We start from the raw sequence: 16,593 nt of genomic DNA, 5'->3' as shown, positions 1-16,593 counted from the left end.
AATATGTCTCTGGTTTATAATTGTCTCTTTTTGCTTTGTTGTCAAATTTTTTAAAGTACACATTCAATGGCTCTGCCATACAACCGTGTATTGGGTATACTCTTAGGTATCTCCCTGAAGAATATAAGTACACTAATCTGAAGGGAAACTTGCATTTTTATGTTCATTGCCGCATCATTTTACAATAGCCAAAGTATGGAAACTAACTGTCCAACAACAGATAAGTAGATCAAGAAGATGTAGTATATATACACAATGGAATAACAGTCAGCAATCAAAAAAAATAAATTCTTGCCTTTTTCAGCAACATGAGTGAAACTGGAAGGGATATATAACAAAGCAAGTCAGAAGGAGTAAGACAAATACCGATGGTGTCACTTATATGTGGAATGTGGAGAAACCAGACAAAGGGTCAGATAAAGCCAAACTCAAAAAATACCCCTTGAAAAGCAGACTAGGAACTGAGACACTCAGAAGGGGCAGGGCAAGCACAAAGTGGGGAAGGAGCAAAACGGACTGTGGGAGCTTAAGGGGCTCTTGGGGCTTTACCAGTACTCATCTCTGCTGAGTTATGCCCCTCTCAGAGCATAGTCTTGTTCTTTGCTTATTTAACACAATTTTATTTCATCAATCTTTCTTTAACAACACATATTAGATCCACATTGGTATTTTATTACTCCTTGGTTTTTAATTGTATGTATCCTAGTTAGGTTCATTGACTCCTGTAGAGTGACATTTGGGTTATTTCCAGCCTTTTTGTATTATAAACAATATTGAGTAAACATTCTTTATGCACATCTTCCTGTGTCTAACTGCAAGATAAATTCTTTTTTTTTTTTAAATAAGATTTATTTATTTATGCATACAAGAGCCAGGGTGCAGGCCAGAAGTGCAGGAGGTGAGAGGGTTCACCAGAGACAAAGTGGGGAACAGAACAGGCAGATCTCCTGAAATAGACTGCTGAGGGGAGCAGCTGGCGAGACAGGAGAGGTCTGTTGCACCATGTGGGTCACCTCTGTGGCTGGGAATCAAACTCTGCTGCAGTGGCTGCTGGTAGCTTCATAGAGCTACAACTTAACCCCTTGCACCCCAGGGAGGCCCTGCAAGATAAATTCTTAATAATAAACTGCTACCTTTAACAGGTGTGCACAGTCCACCACTCCTGTCATATGGTGGCATCTGCTTGCTAGATTACTTTAGTCTTTATGATTCAGTGGGTGAAAATTATGTTTCAATATTTGATCTGTACTTAGTTAATTAGGAATAGTTCTGAGTATTTTGTTGTGTTTATTGGCCAGTTCTTAGATCTTTTTAAACCTGTCATGTTTCTTTCCTTTGTGGTTAGGCCACGCTGAATGCCAGGACATCTATTTTGGCAGCAGCAAACCCAATCAGTGGACACTACGACAGATCAAAATCATTGAAACAGAATATAAATTTGTCGGCTCCTATCATGTCTCGATTCGATCTCTTCTTTATACTTGTGGATGAATGTAATGAGGTAACCACATGAGCTTTTAGCTTCCTTTGTTATATTCAGTATGAGTTTGTGAGACAAGGCTAGAAGGTGTGCTCCTAAACCACTGGTGCATATGCTGACCTTTTTATTTCTTTCAGTGTGACAATTGTGTTAAGGAACTTCAGGGGCTTTTTATTGTTGCTGTTATTTAATTTTCAAAAGCATAAAGAGAACATTGCAGTTAACTGCAAACCATAAGGTTTTTATAAGAATTTTTTTGTGATTGGTTTTTTGTTTTTGTTTGTAAACTTGAAAAAAACATTTTTATGTCAGGGGAATTCCCTTTTTCCCTTTTTTTAAAAATTGTGTCATTTGTCTTCCTATCAGGTTGTTGAATATGTATCAGTTTTAATATTGGGTATAAAAATCTGAATTTACTTGGAATCAGCATGTTATTTATACTTAAATGATTAACAATCATTGCACAACTCCCATGTGACCAGGACATTCTATAAAAGCTAATATTTCAGACTGTTTTCAGTTGCTGAACATAGAGGCTCCTATATTATATTAGGTATAATATGTATCTCTTGCTTACAGCAAAATTTGAATGTCTAAATAAAAGCTACTTTCCATTACCTGAATGTTTGGAGGGATTTAGTATTTTGATATTTTGTTTTTCCTTTTACAAATCCATTTAATATCTGCCCCCACCCCCCCAACAGGTGGGACAGGTTTTCATATAGTTCAGTTTGTATATGACTGCCTAAATTCTTTTTTTAATGTTTAAATTGGAGATAATTTCAAACTTAAAAGTTACAAGAAATGTAAGTACATGAAACACCCATATATACCCTTTATTTGATTCACATAGTAACATTTTCCCATTTGCCTCATCATTTGCACTTTGTATCTACATTTTTCTTCTGTATCATTTGAGAGTAAATTGCATATTTCAGGTTTTTTTTTTTCAGTGTTAATAACAATTCTGTGATGATTATGTCCATATATTCACAAGTGCATTATAATGTTGTGGCTAATAGACCTTGAAAACTTACACTGTTCAATTCATGGCTCCATTATTTACTATAATGTTCAGCAAGTTACTTAGCCTCTCTATAACTCAATGTCCTCATCTGTAAAATGGAGATTCTACCTACCTAATATGGTTTTTGTGAGGGCTTGCATAAGTTAATTTTCTAGATACAGGTAAGACAGCCATGCCTGGAATGTACTTGAGTACTATAGAAATTTCAGCTCTGCAACTGTTATTAAAGTCAGTTAATTCCTTCAGGAATATGCTTAGAGTGGGGCAAAGATAAACATTTAAACTTTTGATTTTAAATGAAACTGGTACCAAACTTTCCTTAGAGAGTTCATGTATCTTTCAGTGGCATATTAGAACTTGTTTTTGTCTATAATTTCATAATGTCTGGGATAGTCTGGGGTAGACGTTGTTATGACTGATCACAGTGATTTTCTCATTTTGAATTAGGTTACAGATTATGCTATTGCCAGGCGCATAGTAGACTTGCATTCAAGAATTGAGGATTCCATTGATCGTGTCTATTCACTTGATGATATCAGGAGGTATCTTCTCTTTGCAAGACAGTTTAAACCCAAGGTAATGGGCCTGTTTGTATTGGAATAAAGCATGTGGGTATATTGAAATGGCACTTAAACAAAAGGGCTACACGGAAATTAACTGAAACTATACTTACGGATTTTTTTCTTGTTTTCCAAAAGTTTGCTTCTTCAAAGAAAGTTGAAACAGGGATTTTTTTTTTTAAAATATAATTCCATTTTACAGTAATTGATGTAGGTTATTGGACATTTGTTTTTAAAGTAACCCTGAATATTGCATCTCTTTTGTTTGGTATTTCTTAAAATAGAATACAAAAAAGAAAAAAATTGTTTTAATTCTATTCAAAGTTTTTTTGTTAAAGATTTATTTATGCATACAAGAACTGGGGCGTACACCAGAGTTGGGGGCGGTGAAAGGATTCACCACAGACAGAATGGGGAGCAGAATAGGCAGCTCTACTGAAATACACTGCTGAGGGGAGCAGCAGGCTAGTCAGGAGAGGTCTACTGCGCCATCTGGGTTGCTCCCTGGCCAGCCGGGGATCAAATTTGTGCTACAGTTGCTGCGGATAGCTTCATAGGTTGCATCTTAACCCCTCGCACCACCAGGGAGGCCCTACTTAAGGTTTTTATACTACTTATGGCTTGTCACCTTACTTCGTTATCTGTGATACGGAAAATGATTCTCATCCCAACAGAAACATAGTGAGTCATTCAAAACTAAGTTTTATGTGGAGAGACATTTGTTTTCCATAACTGTACAGTCCCTCTGTAACCTTGGAACACTTCCTTGGTATGCTGAGTTTCTTGCTCTGAAAAATGGAGGATTCTTTAGTATGCCTCACTTTGTTGGTATTCAATAGGTAGTAAGGTTTACTATCAGGTAGCTGGTGTGTTTTTTATTTTTTCCAAAGACATCAAGAGTTAATTAACTAAGACTCATGAATAACCTAAGCATTATTTTTATATGAGCTTTGACATCTTTGGCATAAAAGGCTTTACATCTTCTTCCATTGCTTTAGCTCGTGATACGTCTTTTAGAAATGCTTATTTACTTAAATATTAACCTCCTGTCTTCCTGTTCATAGTACATGGAATTCACCGACTACCTTCATAATAGTTTCTTTTGAAGGACCTGTCAGTATTAATTCCATGTGGTGGCTTCAAAGTTTGACCCGCTCAGTTCATCTAAGCATCTCCATATAGAAGGTCTTAAACTTAATGTTAGACAGCTCCCATCAAGTAGAAATGTTATAACTTTCATGATGATCTGAAACAGATTTCTAAAGAGTCAGAGGATTTCATTGTGGAACAGTATAAACGTCTCCGCCAGAGGGATGGTTCTGGAGTAACCAAGTCTTCATGGAGGATTACAGTGCGACAGCTTGAGAGTATGATCCGTCTCTCTGAAGCAATGGCTCGGATGCACTGCTGTGATGAGGTACCAAAGTCACTTTAACATAATGGGAAGGAAGATCGAATTGTTGGTTTATGAGCAGGTTTTCATCTTTGGTGTAGAACATACTAGCATTTACTACAGATTTGTTTTTATGTGACTTTTGTGAACATCTATGATAATGTAACCCTGGGATTTCTCCCTTTAAGAAGGTTATTATCAAGTATTTATTGAGACTAGTAGTAGTTTGATTGTAACTAAATATATGCAAGACTCGGTGAGATCATTTTGTCCTCATTTCCTAAGTCTTTTTTTGGTTAACTGAAATTTGGTTTCTTTTCAAGAAGAATTCATGAAAAAATAAAAAGTTAATGGAAATATATATTAAACATGGTTATTTGTAGCCTGTATCTGAAGACAGCTTAGTTTGATGTACAATCTTTGACTCAAACTTTCTTTTCTACCATAATATGACATTAACTGCTGCAGTGGGAAAATTTGAGGGCAACCGTTGACTTTTAATTTTCTCCTCAAATAGCTTAATCTTTCCCTATTTCCAAAGATCTCATTGTTTTTACTGACTAGTATAGTAAGTTGACTCAAAGATATGTCTTGACATCTATTGCCTTAAATGACTTAAAGTTTCTTTGAAGATGGTAGTTATTTTTGTATTGTTTTTGTCTCCTGAGATTTTTTAAAGGGCTGCTCTGATGGGTTTATCTGTTGTTATGACCCTCAGCTGTTGAGGGAAGTAGATTTAGAAAAACTTGGTTATTTATTTATAAAAGACTTTTAAAGAAACCCCCCCCCAAAAAAAAAATATGGACATACAATTTTCTTTTTTTTTTTTAAGATTTATTTATTCATGCATACAAGAACCGGGGTACAGGCCAGATGTGCGGGAGGGTGAGAGGATTCACCAGAGACAGAACAGGGAACAGAACAGGCAGTCTGACCGAAATACACTGCTGAGGAGAGCAGCAGGTGAGACAGGAGAGATGGGCCGTGCCATGTGGGCATCTCCCCAGCTGGCCGGGATCGAACTGATGCTGCAGAGGCTGTGGACAGCTTCACAGCGCTGCGCTCAACTGCCTATACCACCTGGGAGGCCCACAATTTTTCTTTTAAATATGCTTTTTTTTTTTTTAAGCAAAACATACAGAAGAGTGCACAAATCTCAAGTGTAGTACAACTTACTTTTCAGGAACCTATGTGACCTATACCCAGATCAAGAAATGGAACTAACACTTCCAGAAGCCTCCCTTTGTGCTTCCTTCCAGTCACTAGTACCCTACTCTGAGGATAGCAGTTACTGCCTTTTTTATTGGCTAGATAATACTATATAACCATACTTCTACTGGTGGTTATTTCATTAGTCACCTTTTATTCCCAAGTTGGAGTTAAATACACAGTGTAAAATTTGTTGTTATAACCAGTTTTAAGTAAAAAGTTCAATAGAGGTATAGTTGACATTGTTGTAAAATAAATCTCTGGGACTTTTTCATCTTACGAAGCTAAAGCTCTACCCATTTGAACACTGCCTGCTGTGGTAGCCAGTATTCTGCTTTCTAGTTTCACTACTTTAGATACTTCAGGATTAGAAAGCATGGTGTTTGTCTTTATGTAAATATTAATTAGCAAAATGACCTCAAGGTTTATCCCAGTTGTAGCATGTGACGGGATTTCTTCTTTTAAGATTGAATAATACTCCATTGTATGTAGATACACATTTTGTTTATTTATCCAACAGTGGGCATTTGAGTTACTTGCACCTCTTGACTGCTATGAGTAATGTGGCAATGAATATGGGTGTTTTAATGACCTCTTTTGAGATTCATAATTTGCAAGTATTTTGTCCCATTCTGTGGATTGTCTTTTTATTCTCTTTTTGCCTTTGATACTCAGAAGTTTTCTAATTGGATGTAACTTCATTTGTCAATTTTCCCTTTCGTTGCTGCATTTTTGATGTCATATCCAAGAAACCCTGACCAAATGCATATTTCTGAAGATTTTCCCATTGTTTGATAAATGTGTAGTTTTAGGTCTTTGATTCATTTTCAGTTGACTTCATTCTTTTGTGTATGTGCCACATTGTGATTTGATCTTGAACCACAGTTCCTCCTCAGGGCTCCCAAAAGCCCTGGTATTTCTTAAGTGTTAAGGTTGTTTAAAATTGTCTCTTGGTATGTTAATGGGGTGTCTTTTTGAACATTTGAGGGGGAGTGGAGGGAAGGACATAACTATGGACTATGCTGGAGTTCTTTGGGTGACTTGGTGATAGATGTGGTGTTTAACATATGCCTGAAGAGGTGGGATCCTATATTTCTGACTGGTGTAACTGTCGTAAACCAATGTTACATTAATAAAGTGTGTGTGTGTGTGTGTGTGTGTGTGTGTGTGTGTTTTCCCTTGTGTCTAGTTTCTTTCATGCAGCATTAACACTTTAAGATATCCAGGTATGTGTAGCAGTTTATCCATTTTCCTTGTTCTATAATGTTCTGTCTCTGATTACATCACAGTGATTCCCCCTTTCTGTTGGTGGATATTTGGTTTCCAGTCTGGATGCCAATGGGATATACTTGTTTTTGGCCTGTATGATGTGTATATATGTGTAGGAGTGGAACTGTGTCATAGGTTGTGTGTATGTTTAGTAGAACTGCCAGTTTCACATAGCGTTTGTATTTTATTCCCATCAAGAGTGAAAGAAAATTGTTCTCCATTCTTTTCAACACTTGATGTCATCATTCTAGTGCTAATATGGATTTGTGGTTCTGTCTTATGTGAGGAGAGTATGAGAAACTGATTTACCGATTTATCTCATCTTGATGGTTTTAGGTCCAGCCTAAACATGTGAAGGAAGCTTTCAGATTACTGAATAAATCAATCATCCGTGTAGAAACACCTGATGTCAATTTAGAACAAGAAGAGGAGGCCCAGATGGAGGTAGATGAGATCCCAGATGGCATCAATGGTGAGAGTTTGTTCATTTGACTGCTCTGGAGTTAGGGACCAAAACGATCTCTGAGATGGCATGGTAAAAATGCAGTAGTTCTTTTCTTTTCTTTCTGGCTTATTTCACTGAGCATGATCCCTTCCAGCTCCATCCATGTTGCTGCAAATTGCATGAGTTTATCTTTTTTGATTGCTGAGTAATATTCCATTGTGTATATGTACCACATCTTCTTGATCCAGTCATCTATTTTTGGGCATTTGGGTTGTTTCCATAGCTTACTATTGTAAATAGTGCTGCAATAAACATAGGGGTGCAGATGCACCAGATGGTCTCACTCATAGCAAGAATTTAGAAAACCTAAATAAGGGACCAGGAAAAAGACTAATTATAATAAAGTAAAAATCAGAAGCAACAAGCAATTATAAAACAGAGACACACTATGGGGGAGGTGGGAAGGGAGAGAGTAGGATCAAAATGGGGGGGGGAGGGAATTGTATGGGGACTATAACCAAGATGAAAATGTATACATTGTGCAAAAATGAAAAATGATGTAAAAAATATATAAAATTAAAAAAAATAAAAAAGGTATGGGGAAAAAAGTGCAATAGTTGATGGTTATGAAGTCTATGTAGCAGAAAAGAAAAAGTGGATATTGAATTGTATTTACAAGTTAAAATACAGTTAAATGGTTGTTACAGAATACTGAAAATAATAAAAGACTGAAAGAAAATACTGCAAGATGGTGATAATGTTCTTAATTCAAACCATAGCTTTATTTGTGTTTTATTCTGTTTTTTTAAAAAGATTTGTTTATTTATGCATCCAAGAACTGGAGTACAGGCCAGAGTTTTAGGGGGTAGGTGAGAGGATTCACTAGAGACAGAGTAGGGAACAGAACAGGCAGACTGACTGAAATTCACTGCTGAGGGGAGCAGTGGGCAAGACAGGAGAGGTCTGCTGTGTCATGTGAGTAGCTCCCTGGCTGGCTGGGGATTGCACTCGTGCTATAGAGGCTGCAGATAGCTTCATAGTGCTGTGCTTAACCCTTGCGCCACCAGGGAGGCCCTGTATTATTTTGTTCTGAAGTCAAATACATTTTCTCTAGTACATTAAAATACATATAATAATAGAATTAAAAATTTTATGTATATTGCAAATTTTTTCATCATGAAATCCATCTCTCTCAGTCCTCCCCATTCCTTCTACACAAATTTTTGTCTTCACTAGTAGCATTTTTTAAGTTTGCTTCTGAATTAGTAAATAGTCTAACTGTGCTTGTTTTGAAATTAGTGTTAAAATGTAAGTAGTAAAACATTCAGATGGTTCATGTTTTACAGGTCATGCTGACAGCCCTGCTCCGGTAAATGGGATCAATGGCCACAGTGAAGATATAAATCAAGATTCTGTTCCAAAAGCTTCCCTAAGGCTGGGCTTCTCTGAATACTGCCGAATCTCTAACCTTATTGTGCTCCACCTCCGAAAGATGGAAGAAGGTGAGGTTACCTAGTACTGGTTAGATGCTTAGTCATTTACATAAGCTATGTTTGTGTGAACATTTATGATTGCTAAAGATTGTGTTGCTTTGTCAGAGAGATAGTAAATTCTCAATCTTCCTTTGGTAAAGTAAATCCATGGAATATCAGCATTTTTGATAGCCTGGACGTTTCTCTACAAGTTCATTGTTAGATTTACAGCTCATTCTTGCTAGGGTCCTTTACCTATTTTGGTATTCTTGCAGCACAGTTTTGGATCTGGTACTATAAAAAGTAGTTAGCAAATGTTTTGTTTTGTTTTGTTTTGTTTTTTTTAATAGAGGCATGTTTTATTTATTTATTTGGTTGGTTGGTTGATTGTTTTTGTTTATACATGCACTGGGTACAGTCAGAAGCGCGGGAGGGTGAGAGAATTCACCAGAGCCAGAGCGGGGAGCAGAGCAGGCAGAAGGACCGAAGTACACTGCTGAGGGGAGCAGCGGGCGGCAGGAGAGGTCTGCGCGCCATGTGGGACCCTCCCCCGGTGGCCGCGGAGCAGCCAGGGATTGAACCGGTGCCACAGAGGTCGCGGGCAGCCTCGCAACCCAGCGCTCAACCGCTGCGCCACCAGGAGGCCCAGCAAATGTTTTTATAGATGCAGAATCACTGTTCTTATAGTAGCTTTATTAAAAACAGATGCACTCCTAGGGTATTTATATTTCATAGGTAAACAATTAAACTTGACTATGTTAGCACATGTACATACCAAACTCCATCTTTTTTTCTCTATAGGTAAAATATGCTATCTGAACATTAATTCTGGCATACTTTCCACCCTTAACTGCTTTACCATGCAACTATTTGAACTTTGAACTTCAGTTTGAGGGTTAAACATCAGGTAGATCATATTTAAAAGTTCACACATGCTAGTTTTCTGGCATATTCTCTCATCACAGTATTTGATGCAATGGAAGAAGAGACCAGAGATTACCTCAACTTCCTAAAGATTTAAACCCTATGGATTCAGCCTTGGAACTATCTACCAGTGAGAGAAAGGAGAGCAGACAGCAATGAAACCTCAAAAATAGATTTTAACTCTGCTCCCTTCTTACATAAAAAGATTTGGAAACTCACATATTGCTGTGTTTACATTACAGAGCATTCTTTTTCTCATACAGTGAAGTTTTTAAATATGACAAAGATAGGATTGGGTGCTACATTCCACAAATAAATTATACAATAGGTCTTTCTTTCTTTAAAAGATAAAAGATCTTTTATTTATTTGCCAGAACAAATTATCAGTACTGAGTGTTTAGGTAGACAGTCGTTCTAGCTCAGAGAGCACCACAGAACCAAAGAGGTCATATATCCAAAAACATTTGGACAAACCACTGACAGTACTGTCAAAATAAAATTTTCAGAAGCATTATTAGTAAAACTAGAATTTTCCTATTTTAATTTCTAATTTTATTAGCAGTTTCTAGAATTAAGACTAAAGAGCTTTCTCTTACTACTTTATTTCTGTGGTAGAATATTACCCAGGCTGCAACTTTTCTTGTAAGTTTAGAGGCTTGCTTTGTAATCTTCAGAAGCAGACATTGCCTTTTGTATAGAAAGATCTTGCTGTAATATATTAGTAATTATAAGTGAACTCCCATGGATTACACTTCTCAGTTGACTTTTTTTTTTTTTAAAGATTTATTTATTTCTTTATAGAAGCACTAGGTATAGTCAGAAGTGCGGGAGGGTGAGAGAATTCACCAGAGCCAGAGCGGGGAACAGAACAGGCAGACAGATGGAGGACACTGCTGAGGGGAGCAGCGGGTGTGGCAGGAGAGGTCTGCATGCCATGTGGAACCCTCGCAGGTGGTCGGGGATCGGACCGGTGCTGCAGAGGCTGCGGGCAGCTTCGCAGCCTAGCGCTCAACTGCTGCGCCATCGGGGAGCCCCTCAGTTGACTCTTAATTCCATGAAATCTTTTCAAAGAGGAGAAAACATTTAAGTTTTGCTTGCTACTGCTTCATTCCTAATTTATGCTTTCAGTGGCTGTTCGCAAACTTTCTCATAGATGATGAAGCACAAGAAAATAAAGTAAATATCTTTGTACTTTGAAAACCTTACAGCTTTATTAGATGTTGCTTTTCAGGATGAAGTAAAGCGTACTTTAATACAAGTAATTTGACAGGTAATTTCAGCCTTATGCTGAAACATTGCAAATCTTATTTCAGCAGCTGTACTTTCTAGCAGGTTGATGGTTATCTAATCTGTGTTGTATTGTATATGCAAACTCTAAGGGTTGGCAGTTTGCTAGGATAATTAATCCTTTTAAATGTATTATTTTGTTGCAGAAGAGGATGAGTCCGCATTAAAGAGGAGTGAGCTTGTTAACTGGTACTTGAAGGAAATTGAATCGGAAATAGATTCTGAAGAGGAACTTATAAATAAAAAGAGAATCATAGAGAAAGTCATTCATCGACTCACCCACTATGTACGTACAGAACTACCGCTTGCGTGGGTATTAATGAGGGAGGGAGCTCATACTTCATCTAAGATTCATTAGAAATTCGTTAATTTTAAATCATTGTGGTGTAGTTAAAATTATGAGTAGTAAAGTAAAGAAGAATTAACAGCAGTTCATTGATTTCCACTGCTAAAACAAGTAGGACTTGAGTTAAATCTGAAAAGATGGATTTACAATCTTACTATTTGAGTGTTTTTAACCTTTGTTTTCCATTCTCATCAGCCATATGCACTTTGACCGTACCTTAAACCATCGTATTTTCTGCATTTCATCTTCTTCATATCCTTACTTCCTGTGTTACCTAACTTATGATCTCTGGTCTATCTCAGTAAACACTTACTTTACTTTCCATATTATTTCCTCCGAGTTTTACTTGTTAGTACAACTTCTGCCTTTAGTAAAGCTAATTCTTTTTCTGTACCTATATCCAAAGAGTTAAAAATTCTAGAGAGTAACATAAAATAAAATCATTATCACTAACCTCAAATGGACAGTTCTTAACTTTTTTTTTTTTTAAGATTTATTTATTTATTTATACAATCACTGGGTACAGTCAGAAGCATGGGAGGGTGAGAGAATTCACCAGAGCTAGAGCAGGGAGCAGAACAGGCAGAAGGACCGAAGTACACTGCTGAGGGGAGCAGCGGGCGGCAGGAGAGGTCTGCGCGCCATGTGGGACCGGTGGCCAGGGAGCAGCCAGGGATCGAACCAGCGCTGCAGAGGCTGCGTGCAGCTTCGCAACCCAGAGCTCAACCGCTGCACCACCAGGGAGGCCCGACAGTTCTTAACTTTTGTCTTAGCAACCTTATACCAGCACTGCTGAATACCATTTCTTTTTCTCAGATTTTTTTATTTTCTCACTCAAAAGAACGATTACAAACCTTCTCTCTACTCAAATCAACTGGTCATTCTCAGCGTACAACCATCAATAGCATTTGTTAGTCAGTCACTCCTGGAAATACTCTGGTCTGTTGGCTTCTGAGACACCGTATTGCCTTGTATCTTGTGTCTCACTGATTATTTCTTCATAGTCTTACCTGAGTCTTTCTCTTACCACTTTTTTTAGAGATTTTTTAAAATTTATTTATGCATACAAGAACTGGGGTACAGGCCAGAGGTGCAGGGTTTAGAGGATTCACCAGAGACAGAGGGGAGCAGAACAGGCAGATTGACTGAAATACACTGCTAAGGGGAGCAACGGGTGAGACAGGCGAGGTCTGCCGCACCATGTATTTTAGCTCCCTGGCCAGGGATCGAACTCATGCAGCAGATAGCTTCATAGTGCTGAGACTTAACCCCTTACACCACTAGGGAGGCCCTCTCATCACTTATAGTATATGAAAAAGTTCAGTGGCCCGTAATTAAAATTAAAATGTTGTGAAATGAAACACTTATCAGAGTGATAAATAATAATTATTTTCAGAGCATTTAACAAAATTGTGTGATCTTTAAATTCTTTTTTTTATTTCATTTCAAGTCACAAAGTTTATTTATTTTTTAAAAGATTTATTTATTTATTTATACAAGCACTGGGTACAGTCAGAAGCGTGGGAGGGTAAGAGGATTCACCAGAGCCAGAGTGGAGAACAGAACAGGCAGAGTGACGAAATACACTGCTGAGAGGAGCAGTGGGCGCAACAGGAGAGGTCTGTGCACCATGTGGGACCCTCGCCGGTTCCTGGGGATCGAACCAGCCCTGCAGAAGCTGCAGGCAGCCTCCCAGCCCAGCACTCAACCACTGTGTCACCAGGGGAGGCCCAAGTCACAAAGTTTGTTGAGCTTACTTTATATTTCTTAACTTTTAAAAGAGTGTTTTATGGTATGAAGATATCTGCATCCTAATTAATGGGAAAGAGGCTTAGTCAAACCTTGATAATAATTTTTAGGTATAGTCCTTTTTGTAGGAGTTTCTGGCAGGAAAATGTAAGTAGCAAACATTAAGAAGAAACTGCAAGTCTTGTGTGTCAGAGTATTTTTATAATACTGCTGGAGACCTGAGGACAGATGTCTATTTCACAGGATCATGTTCTGATTGAGCTTACCCAAGCTGGATTGAAAGGTTCTACAGAAGGAAGTGAGAGCTATGAAGAAGATCCCTACTTGGTGGTTAACCCTAATTACTTGCTTGAAGATTAAAGTATTAAAAGTTACAAACCGGAGTGGAATTACTGGCCCTCTGCCTCCCAGCCTGGAACCTGAATGAAAGAAACGTAACTAGCAAGAGAAGTCTTTCTGGGAGTAGTGCTTCAAGGAGATTTATTTTGGAAAAACAACTGATGGTTTTGTGTGTCACATTCCTGTCATGTGCTTTTATAACAACACAGGCTTTAGCATTTACTTAGTATGCTTCTTGTCTAAATGAAGTTGGACCCAGTAATGTGTGGTTTCTATAACCAAGGCCTTCATTTTCATGTATTGAACAAGATCTGTTACTCTTATGCTATGTGGTAAATAACTGAGGAAATAATTTTTTCAACTGTCAATTACTGCTCTTTTTATCAAAATAAAATAACTTTCTACAGTTGTCTATTACACTTGTTCTTTTCTGATTATTGTTTCCATCTACTTGTGTACATGTCACTTTGTTTAATCTAGGGTGATAGGGTAACATTAGTTTCACACTATGAGACTTACCATCTTAGAATCAAATCAGTATTTCCTCTATAAGACCTTAACATATGGTTATTTAAACTAACCTCTAGGTGCACCATAGGTTTGAAATACATCCAGATATTTAAATTATATGACATGTTCTGTGTAACCTGAAAAGACAGAAAAACTATACTTTTTTTGAATTATTATTTCTTGAACTTTTGTGTTCGGAGAATAATCTCTCAATTATTTTCTAACTGCTTCTTTAAAGGTATTTGTCATTGTATTATAAGCCATCTCCAAATTTTCTGGCTTTATTCCAAGAAAAAATACTACTGTTATAATACTAAAAGTTCCTGAGAGTTCACTCTGATCTCAGTGTTTGTGATGTAGCAGTTCCAGTTGTTGCAGCATTAAACAATAACATTCTGGGGTCTGCAGGACCAATTAAGGAGTTTGTGTGGTATGTGAGTTAGCTGTCCCCTGGCTTGAAAACAATGTGATGAGAGAAGGGGACTAGAAATGGATAGAGAAGCTACAGTTAGCAGATAGAGTATATAAGTTCCTGTCAAAAGTATGTTTCTAATCACTGATAGGAGAGGCTTTGTTGGGAGGAACTAACAAGTGGGGTCTGACTTCCTATTAACACAGGAGATACTAAAATAAGTTGTGGGCAAATAACAGGCAAGACATTCAGTAACCATTACTTACATTCCATACATTTTTAAGGAGATGAAGTGTAATGGATGATGGAGCATGTACAAGATCTTAAGTGAAGTAAATTATACAAATGGGGGCCTCCCTGGTGGCCTAGGGATATTGTCATGTCAACTAATTATACATGTATTTTCAACCAAATTTCGATAGCTATCCAAGTAGAAAATTATATGACTCATGATACAGCTATACTGCAAGATACACAAAAATGAGGTACATGTAGATGTTTGAAATGGAGCTATTTCTAGGACACTTGGGAAAGAAAATGAAAATATAGCCAAGAAAATTCAAAGAAAAAGATAATAGGAGAGACCATGTCCTATTACAAAGCAAAAACTACCTTGTAGGTATAGAATCTAATAGTATGGTAGTGATACAGAAATAAATAAGCAGTAGAAATTTCAGAAACATCTACATTTATACGGATATTTAGATTCTGGTAAAGTAACATTTCAAATAGTGGGGGGAGAATGGCCTATTTAGTAACATTAGTGCCAGAGAACTTAGGCAAGACAAATACACAAAATTAAATGAAAAGAATTAAAACATTATTTGCAGATGATATAATACACAAACCTCTATATAGAGATGACTAGTAAAGGAGCAGGGTATAGGATCTACATGCAAATATTTCTATACAATGAGTTAGAGAAACTAAGAAAATTAATTATGTAAAATACTTGGGAATAAATAGTGAAAAACATACACACTGAAAACTAAGACATTGCTAAGAAAAATAGAATGCAAAGCAATAAGATATCCCATGTTCATGGATTGGAAAAGTGAGCATTGTTAAAATGGCCAATTTACCTTAAGCTATCTACAGATTCAATGCAATCCCTATTAAAATCCTGATAGCATTTTTCAAGGAAATAGAACAATTTTAAAATTTGTATGGAACCACAAAAGACCCCAAATAAAAAGCAATCCTGAAAAAAAGGAAGAAAATGGGGTGGTATCATGCTCCTTGTCACCAAACTATATTGGAAAGTGATCAGAACAGTACGGTATTGAAAGAACACAGACCAACAATAGAAATGAGAGCCCAGAAATAAACCCACATTTATATGGATAGTTAATGTATGACAAAGGAGCCAAGACCATACAACAGAGAGAAGAAAGACACTTCAAAAATGATGTTGGGAAATGGAGACAGCAACATACAAAAAGAAACAAGATTGTTATTTAACACTGCACAAAAATTTAGAATGGGTCAAAGACTTGGTTATAACATCTGAAGCCACAAACCATACAGGAGAAAATATAGGTGATAAAGCTCCTAAACATTGTCTTCAGACATGACTTTTGGGACTCAGATCGAATGGCAAGGAAAACTAAAGCTAAACTAAATGGGACTACATAAATTCGAGATTTGTAAAATGAAAACACAAAAACAAAATGGCAATCTATTGACTAGATGATATTTGCACATCGTATGTCTGATAAGAGGATAATATCCAAGATATATAAGGAATTTACACAATGAAAACCCACTCAAATAATAGGCAAAAGAGCTGAACACTTCCAAGGAATACATAAGGATGGTCAAGAGGCACTTGAAAAAATGCACATCATCATTTATTACTAGAGAAATGAAAATCAAAAACAATGAGAGAATCACTTAACATCTGAAAGAATGGCTTACGGTAAAAAGACTGGAAATATGTCAGAGAAGGTATGGAGACAAAAAACTCTTGCACACTGTTAGTGGGACTGTAAGTGGGTGAAACCTCTCTGGCAAAGGTCATTCAAATAAAAATACATATGATCTAGCAATTCCGCTCCTAGGTGTTTATCTGAAGAGTTTAAACATGAACCCCAGTGTTCATAGCTGCCCTATTAACAATAGCCAAGCATGGAAACAAACTAAATGTCCATTGAATGACTAATTAAAGAAGT

At 37.0% G+C, this 16,593-nt stretch overlaps 1 protein-coding gene across 1 annotated transcript in view; it reads left to right on the top strand.

The window, feature by feature from the left end:
• MCM6 (minichromosome maintenance complex component 6) overlaps positions 1–13,521 on the top strand; it is a gene marked incomplete at both ends in the record, with an annotated part of 31,766 nt that extends 18,245 nt beyond the window's left edge. The window contains 7 exons of the mRNA XM_084239546.1: positions 1,346–1,501; positions 2,955–3,083; positions 4,323–4,484; positions 7,275–7,410; positions 8,730–8,885; positions 11,213–11,352; positions 13,405–13,521. Coding sequence (XP_084095672.1) covers positions 1,346–1,501; positions 2,955–3,083; positions 4,323–4,484; positions 7,275–7,410; positions 8,730–8,885; positions 11,213–11,352; positions 13,405–13,521 — 996 coding nt within the window. The remainder of the gene's footprint in view (positions 1–1,345; positions 1,502–2,954; positions 3,084–4,322; positions 4,485–7,274; positions 7,411–8,729; positions 8,886–11,212; positions 11,353–13,404) is intronic.
• Positions 13,522–16,593: the final 3,072 nt, after the last annotated feature.

The sequence above is a fragment of the Talpa europaea genome (assembly GCF_964194135.1).
Source record: "Talpa europaea genome assembly, chromosome: 1".
Lineage (NCBI taxonomy): Eukaryota > Metazoa > Chordata > Mammalia > Eulipotyphla > Talpidae > Talpa > Talpa europaea.
This window is presented reverse-complemented; position numbering and strand designations above follow the sequence as displayed.